General features: G+C 40.1%; 1 protein-coding gene across 13 annotated transcripts in view; it reads left to right on the top strand.

Annotated features, from left to right (window-relative positions):
* The window catches only part of PLCB4 (phospholipase C beta 4), a 216,200-nt gene that overhangs the window by 123,612 nt on the left and 73,076 nt on the right, over window positions 1–19,512 (top strand). For 12 of the 13 annotated variants that reach the window (XM_064510009.1, XM_064510012.1, XM_064510003.1 and 9 more), the window contains 5 exons: window positions 362–505; window positions 11,622–11,701; window positions 12,281–12,334; window positions 17,609–17,690; window positions 18,825–18,925. In XM_064510009.1, the coding sequence (XP_064366079.1) occupies window positions 362–505; window positions 11,622–11,701; window positions 12,281–12,334; window positions 17,609–17,690; window positions 18,825–18,925 (461 nt within the window). Of the gene's footprint in view, window positions 1–361; window positions 506–11,621; window positions 11,702–12,280; window positions 12,335–17,608; window positions 17,691–18,824; window positions 18,926–19,512 lie in introns of those variants that run through there. The other variant, XM_064510013.1, reaches the window with a different exon arrangement.

Genomic DNA, 19,512 nt, shown 5'->3' with positions numbered 1-19,512 from the left:
CAGTAATTACAGACTTAACTAGATTGGAATAATTTACTTAGAGATGAAAACTCTCTATTTCCAGACCTTGCAGTGATTCATTTTTCTTCTTCATGACTGTAATGTATGTAATTTTTAATTTAACTTTCTGGAATGTATTTAAAATACTTCATTTACTTCTCTCACAATCATGCTCATAATTATTAGAATATATTGGTTTTTGGGCTTACCCACAAGAATTCTCAATGAAAGCACTCATTTAAGATGGTTGGCAGGGATTTAAAGATGTTAATGCATATGGAGACAGAAATGCATCTTTACTGTAGTGTATTGCATAATAAAAGTATTGCAAATGTAACAAGTTATTTATTCTGTTTAACAGGATCCCAAAATACTAACTGCACTTGAGGCTGTTGGAAAATCAGAAAATGAGTTGGAAGGACGGATAGTGTGTGTTTGCAGTGGCACAGATCTGGTGAACATCAGCTTCACTTTCATGGTAGCGGAAAGCACAGAAGTAGCCAAGGTATTCCACAGTTAAACAGTGTGTGGGAGAAAAAAAAGGAGAGCTCCTCAGCTCTGCTAGATTGTTTTTCTGAAGCGAGTCAGCATGCCTGGCTGACTGAAATACCCATTTTAATGTCTGCTGCCACGCTCTACAAAAGGACAACAAACATCCATTTGGAGCGTTCTGTAAAATGTCGGTGTGCTGCGGCAAAAGGAAACAGCAACTTTATCAGTCTTTGCATGCATGGTAATTTATCGAAAGTGTACACTGAGACCATTAAGTGTAGGGTACATACAGCATTCTCCCAAGTATTTAGCAGCCTTGTGTGGGGTTTCAGACTATGTGGAACAGATTATGCAGTGGGTCTGTGACACACAGTGATGCTGAAGGGAAGTGCAATTACTTTCCTTTTCCTAGTGGGTGGAGCTCAGCTCTCCAAAATTTTGTTCTGTGATAACCTAATTGTATTGTGTAGCGCATATTACAGTATTTGAAAAGACAAATGCAGGAAAGAAAATTCTATACAGTTAAGAGGATTTGAGCATACCCAGCTTGTTTTCTGTTTCCCGTTTACGTGGAACAGTCATATGAAAACAATGGTGCTTTTTTACACGTCATCTTTTCTGAGAGCTTCAGATTGCAGTTCACAATGCTTCTGAAAGTTCTGGGGCCCCACCAAGGCCTGGTGCTCAGTCTGGCTGCTGGACATTGCTCTGCTTGAGAAACTTGATCCAAAGGACTGATTGTATACTGCTAGTTACAGTCCAGAAATTGAAGGGGTTTTTAAAATATACATTTTTTGCTTTTCTGTCCCATAAGGCAAGCACACTTACAGATTTGTGTGCACTTATGATGTATTATACCTGCTTTGCCTCTGGCTAAATACTGAATAGTGATCAGTAAGAGCGGACTTCCTAAATCCCCTGCTTTAAAACAGTATCTGTTTGTTGAATGCAGTATCACTAAATCCTTTGGCAGACCTGGTTGGCTTTTCAGTACTTAGATCCCTACCTCTTCAGCCATTGGGAGTATTGAGTAAACTCCATGATAGAAGACACAGTTGTATAACTTACATAGATACACTAAACTGATTTTACTGTGTGTATTTTCAGCTGCCTTTCAGGGAAACATTGTGCTGCTGTTAGGTTTTGAAAACATTTAAGAAGCAAAGAGAGGCACAGGAGGCGTTCACTTACATACTTAACCAGCAATGTCTCTGATTTGTTCTAAAAAAGATCAGAATAAACTGTATTACACTAACTTGTTTGTGAACAGTATATTGACCAGTTACATAGACTGTCAAATGTAAGGTGATGATGCTGTCTAAAGTGTATGCTGCTTCATTAGCAGCCAAGGTACTTACCCAGGATGATGTGTCACGTATTGCAGTCTGCTTGTGGGTCAGCTCTGGGGGGCCCATAGGTGTGGGACTTCTGCACCTGGGAGTCTTTCCACCAAAAATACTTTGGGTTTCAAAAACACACCTGGGACTTGTCAGCAAGGGTGATCCACCTGATCTGATACACTTCAAGCACAAGGGAGACAAAGTATATCAAGCCAAAAGCTATGTAGGGCTTTCCAAACTACAGCAAAAGCTGTGACTTTGTTGGGGGTACGAGTAGACAGAACGTAATTTGGAGGAGGTCTGTACTGTACTGACCTTTTGTGTATGATGAGTACATGACTTCCCACTATGCTTCTGCGCTAAAAGAAAATTTTCTAGGATTTATCTGCTCATAGAGTTCTTCCTGGTTTGTTCATGACAAGACATCTTTTTTCTGAGACATAGTAAATCTCTTCTAGAAGAGGAGAGTCTGTATGTGGCACTCAGTAGCTATGCAGCTCCTACAGCACTTTAAAATAGGCCCTGACTTAATCCACATTCAAAGGTAAGCCCCTGCTGTGAAAAGACAGAGGCGAGAATTTGAAGGAGAAGGGGCTATGATTCTAGCTTGAGCAGTCCAGATATTTGTAAAGGATGCATCTCTAACTGTTCCTGCTGTTTTCCCACCTATTGCCATGAGGAAGATGAGTATTCTTCCCCATAGATGTTTTGGCCCTTCCTCGAGTAAACCAAGCTCAGGATTGGTCCGCACCTGGTTGGGATACTTTAAAACAAGGGGATTTGGTGACAGATCCAAATGCAAAAGCCCAGAACCTTTCTTTTGGTGAGGGGAAGGTGTTCTGCTTCTGTAGATAGTACCCTCAAATGAGGCCAAAAAGTAATTGATAGCCACCGAAGGCCTGACTATAGATGGGACTGAGTAGCCTTGGGGAAGAAGAAAATGAATGTAAATTCATGCCTTTTTCAGGCTACCTGTGTGGCAAGGAGCAGTTTCAGTGGGAAGCAGATTGTGCAGGTGGTCGGGCAGAGCGGCAGGGCAGAGGGGCCATCCGTTACTGCTGCCTTGACTGCTGTAGGTGCATGCTGTGGCATGCGCAGAGCTCCTGTCTTACAGGCAGGGCTCCTCCCTGGAGGTCAGCTGGGATCTGTTGTCTTCCCTGCGCTGGGGCAGCCCCATGTTCCTCTGCCTCTTGCGGCAATGAGCTCAGCAGGTCTGGCCAAGCCATCGCTGAGCTCCAAGTGCAGCTCTTCCAACAAGAAGAGTGTGTTTATTATCTCTCCACTTGTCTCCAAACTCCAGCTCCGGTATTTACATTCTATCTACTTAAATTTTATTGGTGTTTTCAGCTGAGAAATTGGTTTTCATTTCCACTCTTAAAACAAAACCACCACGAAACAGGGTGGACTCTGTGTCTGATTCCAAGCAGCTGTCATGGTCCACTCTTAAAGCAACTTCAGTGTGGTAGTAGAGAGCAACTGTAAAAGGTGAATTCTAAAATCTAGTGTTTGGAATCCTGATTAAATCAGCTTATATAAATTACAGTGAGCTAAAAGCAAAAAATAAAATTAAATTGAAAAGCACATTAGAGATATATGTGCATATGTGAGGAGGCGGTTTGCCTTTTTTTTTTTTTTTTAAATTTACTAGATTGACTTTCTGTGATCTAGTAATCTGATAATCTGCTTTCTCCAATCTAGGGCATTTGAAAGGACCACTGAATATTTGGGGTGAATTTCCTTCATGCAGGGACAATGTAGTGTTGATGTGAGGCTTTAGCACAGGGCATTCTGGCTGTAGGCTGCGTATCGAAAGTTGGCATAAATCCAGTGAAGCTGTTGTAATTTAGCAACACCAGATTTGGACTTTATGCTTTGTTTGCTTATCTCCTTTGGCACTGCATTAAGGGGTTTAACTTTAAAAATGAACCTAGGTGCAGTCAGCTCTTTTTACATTCTTTAATATTATTGCATATGAGGGGTAAATTTGGCTGCAAATTACCATTCTTTCCCTGATCCAGCTGTGCTGCTGGGAGGGACTGTCTCTACAGCTGATAGTTTCTGTGCTTCTGCCAGAGCGTACTGTTCCCTCTGCTCTGCTGGAACAGGAGTTTGTGTGAACACTCCCTAATTCATTTCAAGGAAGAGCCAGAGAATTAAATTCACCAATTTAGGGATGAAGCTCACACCAGTGGTTGAGATAACCCAGCTCTAGGAAGTGCTCGCACACATCATTCTGCTGATGGTAGGTAGGAATGGGAGCTGCTGCATAGGAGGTGGTGAGGGGAGTAACCTTTTCCACTGGTGTAGCTGGAGTGGGTAGAAAACAGACATTTTCTACAGATGTGTTACTCACTGAGACATTGAATTGCATGTTGATGGCTAACCTGTGAGTCATGAGAATGAATTGCAAATAGCACCTGCTGAAACACTTTTTTAGGCATATACTAAGAAACAGGCTATAGGTAAAATATCAGCTTTATTACATGGTATTGGAGGTGACTGCAGCTGAAAGCATTTCATATTGATATTCTTAAACTTCTCAGCTTTTCAGTTTGAATAGTCATTCATTTTTAAATTGATATCAGTTTGTTTGAAACAATTAGATGAACAACCATGTTTTTGCTAAGATAAAGCACTTCAGGCTGATATTTTTTGTTGTTCTACTATATGGCTGTTTTTCACTTACAAAAAGTTCTGTTTCAGTTGACTCTGATTTTTTTCCATGAAATAAGATATTAATTATTTGCCAAAATCATATTGCTAGGCAGACAACCAGAGGATAGCGGAAGATTCCCAAAGGAATATCCCACAGACGCATCTCAGAAAGGTTCCATTTTCCCATAGCTTTGGTTTGTTTTGATGTTACGAATCCAACCTGTCCAAAAAGACTGCAGAACATACTTGGGCAGAACTCTGAAAGTCTGCTGCTGTTCTGGGTGTCCCATTATGTTTGTATAATGGCTTATGTCTCATAGCCTATGTGGTAAACAAACATTTCCAAACTGCAACTGTCTTCAATATATGACTGCTGTTTACACTTTTAGGTAGCTCTGTGCCAAGTATGTAATGCCATGCTCTGTAGAGAGATCTTCATATCCTAGCCAGGATTCATATCTAGCCTGCAGTTAAAATAATCTGCCTGTGATTTCAGTGTGCTTGCCTTTCTGCTTTTTCATGTGTTTTCTTGGTAATGTTGCTGCAGAATTGTCAATAAATTCAAAACTCCACCTCTGGTTCTCCGTAGCCAGGAGAAACAAGGATCTGTTTCACTGTGTAAAACTCCACTATATTTGCCTTAGTCTGCATACAAAAGCAACCAAAATGAGTTTTCCAGCCGTCTTCGCAGTAGACTTCTCAAGTGTTGGAAGCTCATTGCAGGGTGAAAAGCTTTGCTGAGAGGTGGAAGCAGTCTGGACATAACAGGCAGTTTGTAATATGGCGTGTTTGCATGCCTCTTGGCTTTCTGAATGAAAGGGAAATAGGAAATAGGAAAAGCCCTTTATCTCTGTAACAGAATTTCAGTAGTCATATCCAGCAAGTCCGTGCTGCAGTTGATCAGGTAGGGGGTGGGTTTTACACCATCGCTAGTCTAGTCTCCTTGCTTTTGCTGTCTCATGTGAGAGAGGTGTGGCAATTTCCGTAGAATAGAAATGATTTATGAGACATATGTGTTGAGAGAAGAGGGACATCTACTGGTGACTGTGTCGACAGGCACGGGCAGAATACCAGGGAATCCTGCCAGGCCATTTCTCTCTTGAAAGGACTTGGGAAAGTTTGGTTCTGTTCTCCTTGGGCTTCCTGAACCTGTGGCTTATGAAACCACGTACTCCTGTATAGCTCAGGACTGCTCCTTGCACAGAGAGGAGAGTGTTTCACTGCAGTAGGTTGGGTTTTGAGGTAGCTAGAGTATTTTGATTATTTGTGTTGGTTTGTTTTTTCTTAATAGATTCGAAAATCATCAAAGGGCACATTTTATCAGACTAACCTCACTGCTTCTCCAGACAACATCCCTGCAGCTCTGGGGAAGGCCATGGGGTTAGTGAGGAATTTTAAGTGAATTGGACAGTAACGTAGCAATTCTGTCAGTAAACAAGTTGTTGATCAGTAATTTCCATTGCTTGCAGATTCCGAAGTTGTCTTGAAATGAGAACTTTCAGGTCTCAAAAGAGACCTTTTTTTAACACCTTCTCTTTCTTCTTCTCTAGTGCGTGATCACACAAGTATTTATGAATTTTTGGAGCCCTTCAGCTAATAGACCATATCTTTCAGCTCAGCAATTAACAGCTTCAGCTTTTGGGGTTGTGAAATCCCCATGCCTGGATATCTTTTCTGCTGTCATCTTCTATTGCTGAACCAGTGGATATTTAATCATGCCATCAGCCAGGGAAGTGCTTTTCACCCATGTTGCATAGTCTAACACTGAAGCACCCCTTAGCCAGAACAGGCAATACTAGTTCATGTGCTTGCTCTGACCCTTCCTCCCCATTATTAAAGCAGGGAGTCTTGCTCCCAAGGAATTGTTAACTGTTGTAAATGGGCTTGCAAGCCTGGCAAAGTTTTATGATCCTTTAACATTCATAGCACTGTTCGGGATTGCACGGTTTACCATTCTTTATGGGCTAGTGCCAAATAATTCTGGAAATAGTAAAAGCAGTTTAAGATGTTTTCTGGCATTCTCCTGTGGTTATCAACCATGTGCCCATTCCTCATTCATTTTCCTCAGTGATGTTTTATATTATTCCAGATGCAGGGAGTGAGAACAATCTGGTACTGCACCTCCATGGAAGGCAGTAATGAACAGCAAGAACAGATGGTTTAAACTGCTCTAGCCAGACCTGTGCTGCTGAATTTGCAGTGTGAAAAAGCTTGAGAGTGACTGCCCAAGGGCCAGCTACTGCCGGAGCTTTTCCTTCTCTGTCGTTACAGCTTTCTCCACGGAGAGGAAGAACCAACCACAACAGCAGAAGCGATATAAGCTGGGGTGTCCTTGGGGGCGTGTGGTCCACGTGATGGCAGTGCTCAGAGACAGAGCAGGACGGGGGGAGCCCTCGCAGGGAAGCAGGCTGTGCTTAAAGGTCCACGGGGGATCTGTTTTGTGGGCTGTGGACCACAGGACTGAGCTGTAGGGAGATTACATAGCTTGGTCTGGATAATACACTGAATTAGAAATGCTGGCCTTCAATCTATCAAGTCCTTGATTCTGACAGCCAGTTGTAGGTGCCAAATACCAAAACGGGAGAGCAATGCCTCTCTGCCTCTACTGTTTTCTTGGAGCTTGACTTGAGCAGAGTGCAACTGGGGAAAGACTGCACTGAAGAAGTTAAGGTAAAATCACCTCAAGAGGCCTGGATAATACTGGCCTCATCTATAAATAAGCCACAGATTACCTTGTATGGAATTGCATGAGCTGTAGGTTAGAGTGATTTTTAGCCCTTCTTAATGGTCATAATTTTAGCCCTTTTTAACCCTCCTAAATGGAAGGTTGGTGGCTAAGAGAGAGCTGAGGGGTCAAACCTATCTGTTCACCCTGCCACTGCTGGCTGTGTTTCATCAGTGAACCTCAACTAAGGCTAGGTTGCTGAGTGCCTCAGAAGCATCCGAGTTCTCCAGCAAAAACTGAGTGCTTCTTCAATCACTTTTTCTTGCACCTTCTCCAAATAGAGGCATTTGACAGTGTTGGATCATGTTACAGAAAAACAATGCAGGTGGCTAATTCCAACAGTGCACTTAGGTTTTGGCCTCTTCTGTCAGTCTATGGGTCTGTGTTCAAGGCGTCTTTGTTTTTTGTTTAGTTTCATGGTTGTTGTTTCTCTAAGATTAGACAGCAGGGCCCAGATTCCTTTGATATATGAATCTAGAATAATTCTTGGTATACAGAGAGCCATTCAGGAGTTACATTAATAGAGTAAATGTACTAAGCTATATTTTGAAAATCTGAAAAGATTTAGTACCAGCATAAGTAAAAACTGAACGTATCCTGAATTTCAATCAGAAACATTTTATAATTCCACTTTCTGTAAGACCCAAGCGAACTGGTTCCTATCTTCTTAATTTTGGAATATTGTATTACAGAGGATTTTCCTTCTTTGGAGAGGTGGCGATTTGGAGATTCTGAGCACCAAGGAATAGAATTGGTGATGTTTATCTCTGTTTGCTTATATAGGTATACAGGTCTCGGCTTCATCCATAAAACTCAGTGTCCTCATTCCATGTTAGCTGGGAAAAATCTGAACTCTTCTTTCATCCCTTCTGCATGGTCATTAGACAAGTGCACATTTAATCTGGAAATGGTTTGCTGACAGGAAAGCAATGTATCACCAGCTTTACATTTGTCACAGTATTCAGACTTTGGCTTTTTTGAATATCTGTGCACTGGATCACAGTGCCTCAAAAGTGATGGTGAATGTAATTGTTATTTGGAGACTCTTCTGGCTCAGAAGGATGTTCTGTGTTGACCAGCTAACAAATAGTTGAATGTCTTGCACTGAGCTCATATATTAATCTTTTGGTCAAGAAATTGTTTCCTCTTATGGCATTTTGTTTCTATACAGTGTGTTCACAATCCAGAAGCATTTTTTCTTAGCTCTCTTATTCCCAGGTGATTTGGGGCCAGCTGATAGCTGCAGGGAATATCTGATGAAGCGCTCCAGAAACTGCTTTAGCCCCAAACTGAGTGCAAGCAGCCAGATGCTGCAGCATCGTGCAGCTGTGTGGTATGGCACAGGCAAGGAAGAGTGGATCTCTAACTGCCATCTCCTGCCCAGAGGGCATCATACCAACGTAAAGATGACTCATAGTTTGGCAAAATCTCTCTTAGATTACTCTCTTGCTCAGTGCCAGCAGAGATGTGATGCTCCTGTGTTTCATCAGCATTCAGCTGCATTTTTGTGCCCTTTGGACATGCAGAGGTAGCCATTCCTGATTTGGCATCTCTGCCAGAAAGGACCTGAATAAAGATGAGGGAGTCCCTCTAAAGTAGGACTCATCAGAACAATTCTTGCAAATAAATTACTTGATGTTCAGTGTATCGATCTTTCCCTACGCTTTTTTTTTCCTCCTAGCAGTGTCTCTTTCATGCAGCTGTTCTTCATGTGTAGAAGTGACTTGGGAACTGAGTGCTGGGTAATCTTACACTGAAGTGTTGGTGTAGTTGCAGTCTGTTGCCTTCAAATCAAAATTGATCGGTGTGTATTTATTTCCTGTTCAAATGTTGGCATTGCCAGCACTGCACTAATGGCATTTTTTTAGCAGAAAAAAATTGTTTTTGAAATTTGGAAATTTATTCACACCATGTATATAGCTTGATCATTTTTGCAATTATTTGTGTTTGCCAGGCATATGCCATTTTACTTTCTTGGTCAATGTTGAAAGTTTCAGGTGCTTTTAAGGGACTGCGGACTAATCTAGATGATACTAGGGCAAATTATTATATAGCTATGAGAATATTAATGCAGCAGTAATGTTAGATTTTACTCTTAGGAAACGCCTGCACACACACACACACACTGTAGATAATTGATAAACCAGAGTCAGATTTCCACAGTTCTAGATGACTGAAAAATACCGGAGACAGGCTAGATTAGAGTTCAAGGCTTTATCATGAAATTCTCACAAGTGTTCTTCCAGTGTCATCTTAAATGAGGAAACATTTGTATGAAAAGATAACAGTGTTCCCGAAGTCTGTCAACTGTTTCCAGTTATATCAGTTGTTCTAATAAATAACATTAAAATAACATTAACTCTCCCCATGAACCTCGCTTGCTTTCTGTGCCTGGACAGTACATCCATACTACTACTACTAAGTTCTCTTATTCATGCTGCTGGGGATTGTTTTCAGCACAAGTTTGGAAGCTGTTTCAGAGGTGAGACCATGTGAGCCTCTTACCCTCCTCCGCGTCTGAGTTGTGAATGCTGGAGAGATGGTTTTTTTCTTTCCTGGCAGGGACTTGCAAAGCCTAAATACGTGCGGTAGGACAGATTATTAGGACGTGTTGAGGCAGTAAGGGCAGAGCAAATATTGCAGGGGAGGAAAGAGAAGTGCTCTGAGAGTAGAGAAACTGCCGGGGATGTCCCCTTGCATTACTTCACTGCATATTTGTTTGCCTGACTGGCTGTTCTGGTTATATGATGTTCCCTCACTCCAGGAATTCTGTCTCTATGCAGTATGACGTGTATTTTAGATGCGATAAAAATATCAAGGATAAATAATTCTAAGAATTATAATAAGAGAAGAATGTATGAAGAATTATAATATACAAAAATGCTCAAAGAAATAAAAACAAACATGAGAAAACACCATGTATGCTGTTCTCATGACTTGCTGAGACTTATTTTCAAATTGTTCTCAGATACATATCTTTTTTTGCATACATATTTTTGCGCAGTACTTCTTAAAAGGATACTTTGAAAAAGAGTATTTAAGTATTAATAGATGTCTTAATAAATGGCTTATTTTCCTAGGGCCCAATAGATTTATAAGGTTCATTTAGAAGGGAGTCTAATGACAGTTTCTCCATGTTAAAACAAAAGTTTGTGACATTCTTGTAACATTTCATGAGTGCAAGGGTCTGCTTAAACCTGTTCATTTGATGAATTGATACCTTAGATGATTTTTACATTGTTTTAGCCAATTGAGATCTACTGCCTGCAGATTTACTATATGCCATTTGCCAAAGATGTTAGTATTCCTCCTACATAAATGAGAATTTTTTCATCTGTTTTGCAGATGTGTAGCACTCATTCATGAAAAGAAAAAATATACTCGTCTGCATCTATTTATAAGTGTCAAATTCTGGATCGTGCCCAAGTCAGTGAAAGCTGCATGCACAGAATTTGGCCGGAAGCAAGAAGCTTCTTTATTCATAAGGTTGATGTTAAGCAGCGGACCAAATCCCATCTCACTTCCACCAGTGTAAATTATCTGTTGAGTAATCCTAGCATTACAGTGGCATAATTGAGATCAAACTTGGCCTGTAATGCCATCGTTTTTCTCTTCCTATAGCTTTATCCTGCCAAGATTCATGCTGAAATCAATGAGAGTTCATGTTAAGGCCTAATCCTTAAGCTTCTTCTATGTAGTACTGCAAAGTCTAGGCACAAACTATAGTAGAAAAAAAATATCCATAAAAAGGAATTGCATAAGTGCTGTAATGCTGCTGTTGGCTGACAGTCATCCCAGTGATTACTGGAATGTTTTGCTTTTTAAGGATGAAAGCCAGAAGGAAAGCAGGGCTGGATATGTAATGGGGTGTTAGATGAGGTCAGAGTCACATAACAATGGTTGTGCCTCTCTGTGGTCCTCTCTAGCTTATTAATATTTTGTTGCATTCCTGTTCTAAAACTGGACCAGTTAAAAATGTCATCACATATTGTATAAAGTTGCTTAGTGATAGCTAATATTTCCAGCAGCAACTGAAAGGGAGACATGTATTTATACAGGCTATAAATGGAAAGCTTAATAAATCAATCAGTGGACTGCTTTCTTTGCTGGCAATGAACTGTTTTAATAGCACTGCAGATGCTGCTGTAGTCGTTGGAAGAATGGAAAGCACAATCATTTTGTTTAGTGAAGGATAAAATATTCATGTGTAAAATGTGGTTGGACTTTTCCATGGTGTTATAGGCTGCTAAGCAGAGAGTTGTTTTTTTTTTTTTTTTTTTTTTTTTAACTCAGGTGTTAACATTATCCATAGTTTCAAAGAAGGAGAGCCTTCCCCTTAGACAAACTTTCTTACTTTTTCCCTCTTTGGTTTTCCTAACTCAGTGCTTGTATATTTTCGTGTTTTTCAGCAATGGGTAGAAGGGCTTGGATCCATCATACATAACTTTAGAGCTAACAATGTCAGTCCAATGACATGTCTCAAGAAACAGTAAGTTACCTTCTCTCTTCCCCTGTCCTTCTCCTGTATTTTTCTGCATTCTTTTAGATTTATTTTTTTTTTCTTTTCTTGAGTTCAACATCTGCAGTCACAAAAAGAGTCTAATGCAAAAACGGTGTTAATTTGGTTTAAGGTTTATGTTTCACTGTGACCAGAAGAGGCCTCAAGCTTATATCTGGCAACTGCTGAAGCAAAACTATAAGAGAATTTCTTACTGTTCATTTGATTTATTGATATTGTATGTTTTATTTATTGTCTGGATTGTTCTTTTGTTGATGCATACACAGACAGAATCCCACGAGTCTTTCTTCTCTTCAAACTCCTGTTAACTGTGCTGCTGATTATTTTGGGCTGATTTTTGCCTTTACAGTTACAGAAGTGCCTTGTCTTAAGCACTAAAGGGTTACAGAGAAGTATTTTTATTATAGAACAATTACTTGTTTGTGCTCATTTCACACAGATGCCAGTCTCTGAACATCATCATGTTCAGCTCATCTTGAGCTGAACATAAATATCTAGCTTCTCATTTTAATTAATAGCATTTTAAAAGTATTTCATTCTTAATTGCAGCTGGATGAAGCTGGCATTTCTGACGAACACAAATGGCAAAATTCCAGTTCGGAGGTAAGCACAGTTAGGAATTCAAGTTTTTAGCAAGTAGTTGATGTGTAATGTTAATCAAATTCTGTGGCTTATTAACTAAATTTTAATATCAATTTTATTACTGTCTAATACATATGTAAAAACAAACACAGAACTAAGACATACTTATCTGAGTGCCATACCTCCTTGGTAAACTCATTAGGATTTCTTAACAGCCTAGTAGTTTTTCTGTTAGTCAAGTACAATGAAGATTTCAGTGCTTGTAGCTGTTACCAAAGTCACTGAGAGCTAAGAGCATCAGGTGTCTCAGCTAAAAACTGTGGAGTCTCTGGGATGGGTTTTTCAGATGTAGAACTTGGTAAAATACTTATCAAAAGAACCACACAAACTGTCAGACCAGTTAAGTGGAGGACAGAAAGGTACACTTGAAAATGTAGCTCCTTGTAAAATGATAGCTACAGCTCTGCCAAAATTATTTCTGCTTTTATAGGAACCCCCGGAATAATATTTGTTCTTCTCCACATGGTAAATGAATCATTGCAGGCCTTGGGTTAGTTGTTGTCAGTAATAGAAAAGCCAAAATAGTGTTCTTCTTTCTCTATAACTATTAACTATGTCAAATTACTAATTTTCTTAGTCCTGTCTGACTATGAAGTTTTTCTCCCTCCACCTGCTCTAGAAATTCCTGTCAATACATTGAGCCTCTTTCCTCCTCATCCAGTGTGTGAAAATCCCACTTTTGGGGCGTGCTGTGCTCTCAGGAAGAGAAACCTACAGAAGGAAACAAGGAGGAGGACTTTATAGGATAAGCCTCACAGAAATTTTTTTCAAGGGAGGAATAAATGATTATGCATCTACAGAATGCGCTAAAGACAAAGAACTTGCTGTGCTGCCCTCCAGGTTTTAGTTTCATGACTCCAGCAGCACCTTGACGGTGTTAGAGCTGCTTCAGTGTATTAATCTTTAAGCTTTTCACATTGCCAAGCCCCTGCTTGTTTCTCAAGCTTAAACTAAACTACCATGAGGCACCTTCTGTGTAGAGATCCCAAGAGGAATATTAGCTGAAGGGGAAAGATGAGAAAACAATATTACAGAAGTGAATTCATCTCCAAGAATTTAGAGCTTTATGCCTGGGTTTGAACATAGAGCTTTATATGCCTCAGCGTGAATTCATAGTGTTCTAGCTTATCGGAAAATGCTTCCATCTTGAAATGTTTACCTAACATATAGCAAGGTCTGAATTCTCACTGTTGTGCTACAGTATGTTGATTTGCATTTGCAGACAAACCCACATATTGCTGAAGGAGTCCAGTCCACTGACTCCAATATATTAAATCTTCCTGCCAGATCTGTAGTTTGGTTTTTAGGGGGCTTCAGTTTTCACTTAAACTTGAATCATTTTTCTTAAAAATGTTTCTGGTTCCAAGAGTTTGTTATTTCAAATTGGCACTATTTCCACGTTCCAGGCACAAACAGGTCTCTACCTGCTTAACTTCTTGCAAAAATAGTTTTACTATGTATTTGTGATAGATCTACTATTCCATGCTTCGCAGAGGGAGCGAAGGGTGAAGGAGAGGGTCCTTACATCTGGACTCTCCAAGGAATTCACTGTGTTGGTAGGAGCAGGATGTAGCAGCCTTTTCAGGCTGGTCAGGGAAGCACTCTTACCACCTGCTGAAAGGACTAGAAGAGATGTCTGAGAGAGGCAGAAGGAAAGGTGTAGAGGAGGAATGAGAGCAGAGGGGAAAAAGTCAGGCTGCTCTGTAAACCTCTAACTGCAGCTTTGGAAAAGAGGGTGGATCAGAGCTGTGGCTTCCCCTCTGCAACAGAGCCCTGACGGGGGACAGTAAGATCACGAGAGCAGACAGGTCCCAGCAAGCTCTGCTTGTGGGGAAGTGGGATGCAGGCACATGGGTGTCTGAGCGTATCTCTTTTCCCTGATAAACCACTGGTGCTTCGCCTTCAACACACCTCCAGATTCCTCTGGTCTGTCCCATATACCTGTTTTTAAATACAGTGCCCTCTAGTCAACCCTACTTCTTCAAACCTCTGCTGCCTTCTGCTACCCAGGGATCCCTGCAGCAATTGCTGTAGCTCTGGGAATACACAACTTTACTCTCCCAGGAGAAGACCTCGCAGATCTGGTAAGCTGTAGGAACATGTATCACAGTATCAGCTTTAGTTCATTTTTACAGTGAAGCACAGTAAAACTCTGAGAGAAAATCTCCCCTTGGAAATTAGAGCTCTTTAAGTTTAATGCAGATTGTCGCAGCTAGCACATGGCCATAGAGAATGCAAGCCTTGGGAAGCTGAAACTCCTTAGGCTGTCAGTGGTAAACAGCATAAATGTTCACCTGACTCCAGTTTAGTACAGTTGAGGTTTCAGGTTGTGAAGACTCTTCTTGACTACTTGGAGTTTTTAACCTACTCTGGGGCCTATCTCTTGCTATTGCCAACATATATACTATGTTTTGGAGATAAGAAATACTGGCACAGTTAGTAATGGGCAAACCTTAGGAGAGCATCGGTTTTGTTTTCTGAGCTTTAATAAATTTCAGCAGTTGGAGACTAGAACTACATCTGTAGATCTTATGAGGATATGGCTTTGGTAGGATACTTTGTATTTTCTGATTTTAACATTTCTGTAGATTGTTAAAAAGGTCAACATATGTTAAAAAATATCTACTCAGTTTCTGCAGCTTTGTTTTGGTAGAAAACGCATGCACATGCACATACACATGCAAATTGCACCAGTTTAGCTAGACCCTGTTCAAAAATTAGCTTAGCTTAATCTATGTTTATCCTTTGTATGACTACATTTATAAGGATTTAAACTAATTTAGATTCTACCAATGAACCTACCAACAAAAGCTAAACTATGATAAATGAGAATTAAATCTGTTTTACACTGACTTAATTAAGTTAATTTGAAATTACACTTTTTGTTAGTAAATGTATTTGATATCGATTACTCCAAACAGCATGGAAGAAATCTCAGACTACAGTTTCATGATGGCTGGAAATCATAGTGTTAGAGGATTTCTTGTAGAGTGTAGGCAGTGATACTTCCAGTTCTAGCCAAACTGATAAAATCAGTGTAGCCAAGATAAGATTGTTTTGAACAGTTTGTGTTGGCTTGATTTTTGAAGTAATGATTTGGAAGTGGTAAAGCTTTGGAGTTGTAACCAAGTCATTTAATCCATCAACAAACGTGACAGATTTATACCCCTCAGTACAGATTTGGGAAGTGTTTTAAAAATATATTAATGAAAACGTAATCAACACTTTGCCAAAAAAAAAAAAAACCCAAAACAAAAACAATATGACTGTAGGACATGAGGATTAAACACCTGTAGGTATCTGTCAACCAATAACTTGCTTGTTTCAGAAGTAACACAGTTTTCTTCCATGACATTACAATGAGATGAATGTAAATCTGTTAGGATGAAGCCTCCTCTGGTAGAGGAACAAGTAGGGTTTTTTTTATAATATCCCTAGCAAAATGGAAGTGTCGTGCTGTATCATTTTTTTGATTCATGCAATCTTTTTCTAGGCTGCTACTCTCATTACAAATTATTACTATGTTTGCTGTCATCTTCAGTGAAATAAAAGAGAATTTGGCATCAAAAATAAGTTTTCTGCAGCCATGGAATCTTGGCTCACAGTTTCTGATTGATTGCTTATGCCAATATTACACGTATTTGACATGACATTTATTACTGGGGGCCAATTCATTAGAGCAGCCATAGCATTTTTACAGGGCTGAGGATAGACTGTAAATCTAGCTAGCATTTTCCTGTGTCTCAGAATAAGTAGAAAAATAGGTCATGAGATTTTTAAAAAAGCAGGTGCCTAAAGTTAGACTCTTCAGTCTATATTTTATTGAAAACATCTTAGTACTTATCAACTTGGAAAATCAAACAACTTATTTAGGTGCCTAAATAGGGACATAGAAATCTAAATATTTTAAGAACTCAGTAAAAAAAATTGGCAAAGTTTTGTTAAAATACTATTTTATCATTTAGATCTTTGGCTTCCTGATATTCATTTTATTAGTATGAAAATATTTACATAAGAGGTTTAGAGTGTTTTGGAGAGTCAAACAACTCTGAATTGCTATGGCAACAAATGAAAGCAACAGTTTGTTTCACATCTTTCACTTTGTGAAATTATTTAGTATGTGTGAGATTAACAGAAAGTCTCAGCAAATGTTTGTTTCACTTGATGATAAAGAGCAACATATTCCCATCAGGCGATGGTTGTAGAGTGTTTCCCAATGTACAACTTCCGACAGCGTTAGAAATAGATATGCATACAGATCACAATTTTCCTATCCAGACTGAGTTGTCAAAATTGAGCGGTTGTGGGACCCGTCATTTTAGGTTAAACCCGAGAAAGAAGGAAGGAGAGCTCTTAAGTTTGGATCTACTCTTCAAAAGTTAGAGGTTTTTCAAGTGGAAACAGAAATAAACCGAAAGTTTTCACATTAATCATACCCAGTATTTAAGCTTTAATTGGTTTTATTTCCTTTCAAGTGAAACCATGTCAGTCTCATGCATGGTGAAATCACTTCTGTTTTACAGGAGGAAGCAGATATTAATCACAGAGTTTGGAACTATTTCAGTGGAAGTGGAAGCCTACTTAAACAAGTTGTGCACAATATTTCTAGGACAGGATTATTTGTAAGGGCTGTAAGGTGAGGGAGCATTCGAAGGGAGGAGTGACCACTGTAGCCAGTGAGAGAGCAAGGAAGGAGATTTGGCATGCAGCTGAGAGTTTCTCGTTAGCAGAGAGGGCTTGGAGAGGAAAGAGCCAGGAAGGTGCCATGGGGAATGGTTCAGGCCCACGTTATGGGTGGCCTTCCAAGAGGAACAGATTAATGCTTGGAAAGGAAGGGGTGTCCCCACAACCAGGAATGCCTGGAGACATGAGTCTCCTCACTTGGAGAGTCTGCTGCTCTTTAAACACAGTCATTTATCCATGCATGCGGTTGCGTGGCAAGAGCCAACAGAATAATGCTTTGCACAGTTCTGTGTCCCAGTATATTGGAAAAAATCCCTTTTGTTCTTTTTGCAGTTCATTATTTTGATATATTTTGTAATGGATAGCTTGCAGGCAGGGCATTTCTGCTCTGTGAAACTTAGAGCACTTCTTCAACTGCACGATTACTTGGAAGGTGCTTACATTCATCAGCTGAAGCCAGAGGAAAATGTTGGCAGAGAGAGAGAGAACTGATTGTTTAGAAAGTGACTAACATTTTTTCCTTTTTTTTTCCCCTACTCTTTTTTGTTTTAGCATTACCAGAACCTTTGCATCAGGTAAAACAGAAAAAGTGATCTTTCAGGCACTTAAGGAATTAGGTCTTCCCAGTGGAAAGGTATTTAGCAGTTTTGAATAAGTTTCTTTTTATATATTAAGAAATTGATGAATCATTCACATTTACAGCTGTGATCTAAGTCATTTGCATCACGCAAAAACATGCCTGTTGTTCAGGGGTAAGTTACTCATCACCACAGGTTGTTTACTAAAAGCAAAGCATAATTAAATCTATGTGACAGCAGTGGTCCTTAAACTTCTTGGATCAGACCTCTTTTCTATGACAGCCTGCCCCCTCATGTATTTATGCAAAATATATTGGTGCAGAAAATGCGTTTATCATTTCTCTGTCGCATGCTGGGCCCCGGTTGCCTTTCCTGCCGCTTGTCCCCTGCGTGGCGGAGCTGCTGCCAGTGCTGCCTGCTGGCGGCAGCCGCCCTGCCCGCAGCCGCCCTGCCCGCAGCCCCAGGACTGGCTGCAAGCTGCAGCCTGTTTCTTCGCCCTCGCTCCCCGCCAAGTCTCCCTCCCTCCCTTTCGGAGACTCCAGGCCTCCGCTCTTGGCCTGGCTGCAGCAAGCGCCTGGCGAGGCTGGCGAGGGGCAGCCCTGCAGGCTCGGCAGCCGTCTGCTGTCTCCAGCCGGGGAGGGAGGGCACAGAAAAGCATGAATCCCCATGGTAGGGCTGCCTGGGTGCCTGGCACCCGAGGTCAAATTCTTCCTCTCTCCTGCAGTGCTCGCCTTGTTCAGCCAAAGGACGCAGCACTGGATGCATTAGAGTACTGCATCCTCCCTCCCTCGTGGAAATTTTACGCACCCCTGTATGAGAGTGGCTTTACTGTTTAAACGCTTTGCACCAAACCTGGGACGTTTTCCTAATGTTCCTTGGCTTCAGGATATGTATCCTGAAGTTCATCTTGGACTTTTTCTTAAGCCTAAGGAGAAAAAATAGAGATTGTGTTCCAGCTCTGTGTTTATGTGGAATTAATGTTACCGTGAGGTCAGAATATAAGCACGCCAAACAGATCTGTGATAAAGATGAGCTGAGAACTGTTTTCAGAAAATACAAATGAATCCATGTACGTTAGGTGAAGCACTAAGATAATTCTCATTTGCTTTCTCCAATATAAGATATGCTCTTAGGAAAAGAATACATAAACAGTCCTCTGCTGGATAATCTACCTTTGCATTTTGTTGCAGAATGATGAAATTGAGCCTGCAGCATTTACTTATGAGAAATTTTATGAGCTTACCCAAAAGATATGTCCCCGAACTGACATAGAAGAACTCTATAGGAGGATGTAAGTTTAAATTTAATATGATCTTGTTTTAGTCTATATCTAAAAGTGACAGAGCACTGTAAAGACTACCTATCTTTGAATCCTAGTGTTATCAGCAGTATTTTAAGACAAACTCAAGCCTACGTTTTCCCCATCCTTCCCTCTCAGATTGTTAATGTAAAAGTTCACTGTGTATTTTATAGCAACTTTTACATGAGTTAAATGAAGCACCTGGAACTTTTTATTTTATTTGCATTGGCTTTACTAACTACTGTAATTTTAACTTGCTCCTTTTAGGTGATTAATGCAATATGTGAACTAACTAAATTAAGTAAGAAATCTGATGATCTAAAAGTTTCTTCATTCAAATTATTCTCAGCTGGAAGACTTACATGTTGTTTTATGAAGTAATATCTGCTAAGTTTTACCAAATATGGGAGATGCACAGTACTAGCATAGATAGTATGTATTCTGTGACTGTTAATTTTGAGATATAGAGCCACTTCAGGTAGAAAAGTAGAAGGTTTTAAAAGTATCGACAATGTCAACATGTAAATCATACCTACTGTAGCATCATATATGAAAACTTACATTCTCTAATAAATTTC

Source organism: Dromaius novaehollandiae, chromosome 3 (assembly GCF_036370855.1).
Source record: "Dromaius novaehollandiae isolate bDroNov1 chromosome 3, bDroNov1.hap1, whole genome shotgun sequence".
NCBI classification, from domain to species: domain Eukaryota; kingdom Metazoa; phylum Chordata; class Aves; order Casuariiformes; family Dromaiidae; genus Dromaius; species Dromaius novaehollandiae.
Note: the sequence above shows the minus strand (reverse complement) of the source record. Positions and strands in the feature narration are given on the sequence as shown.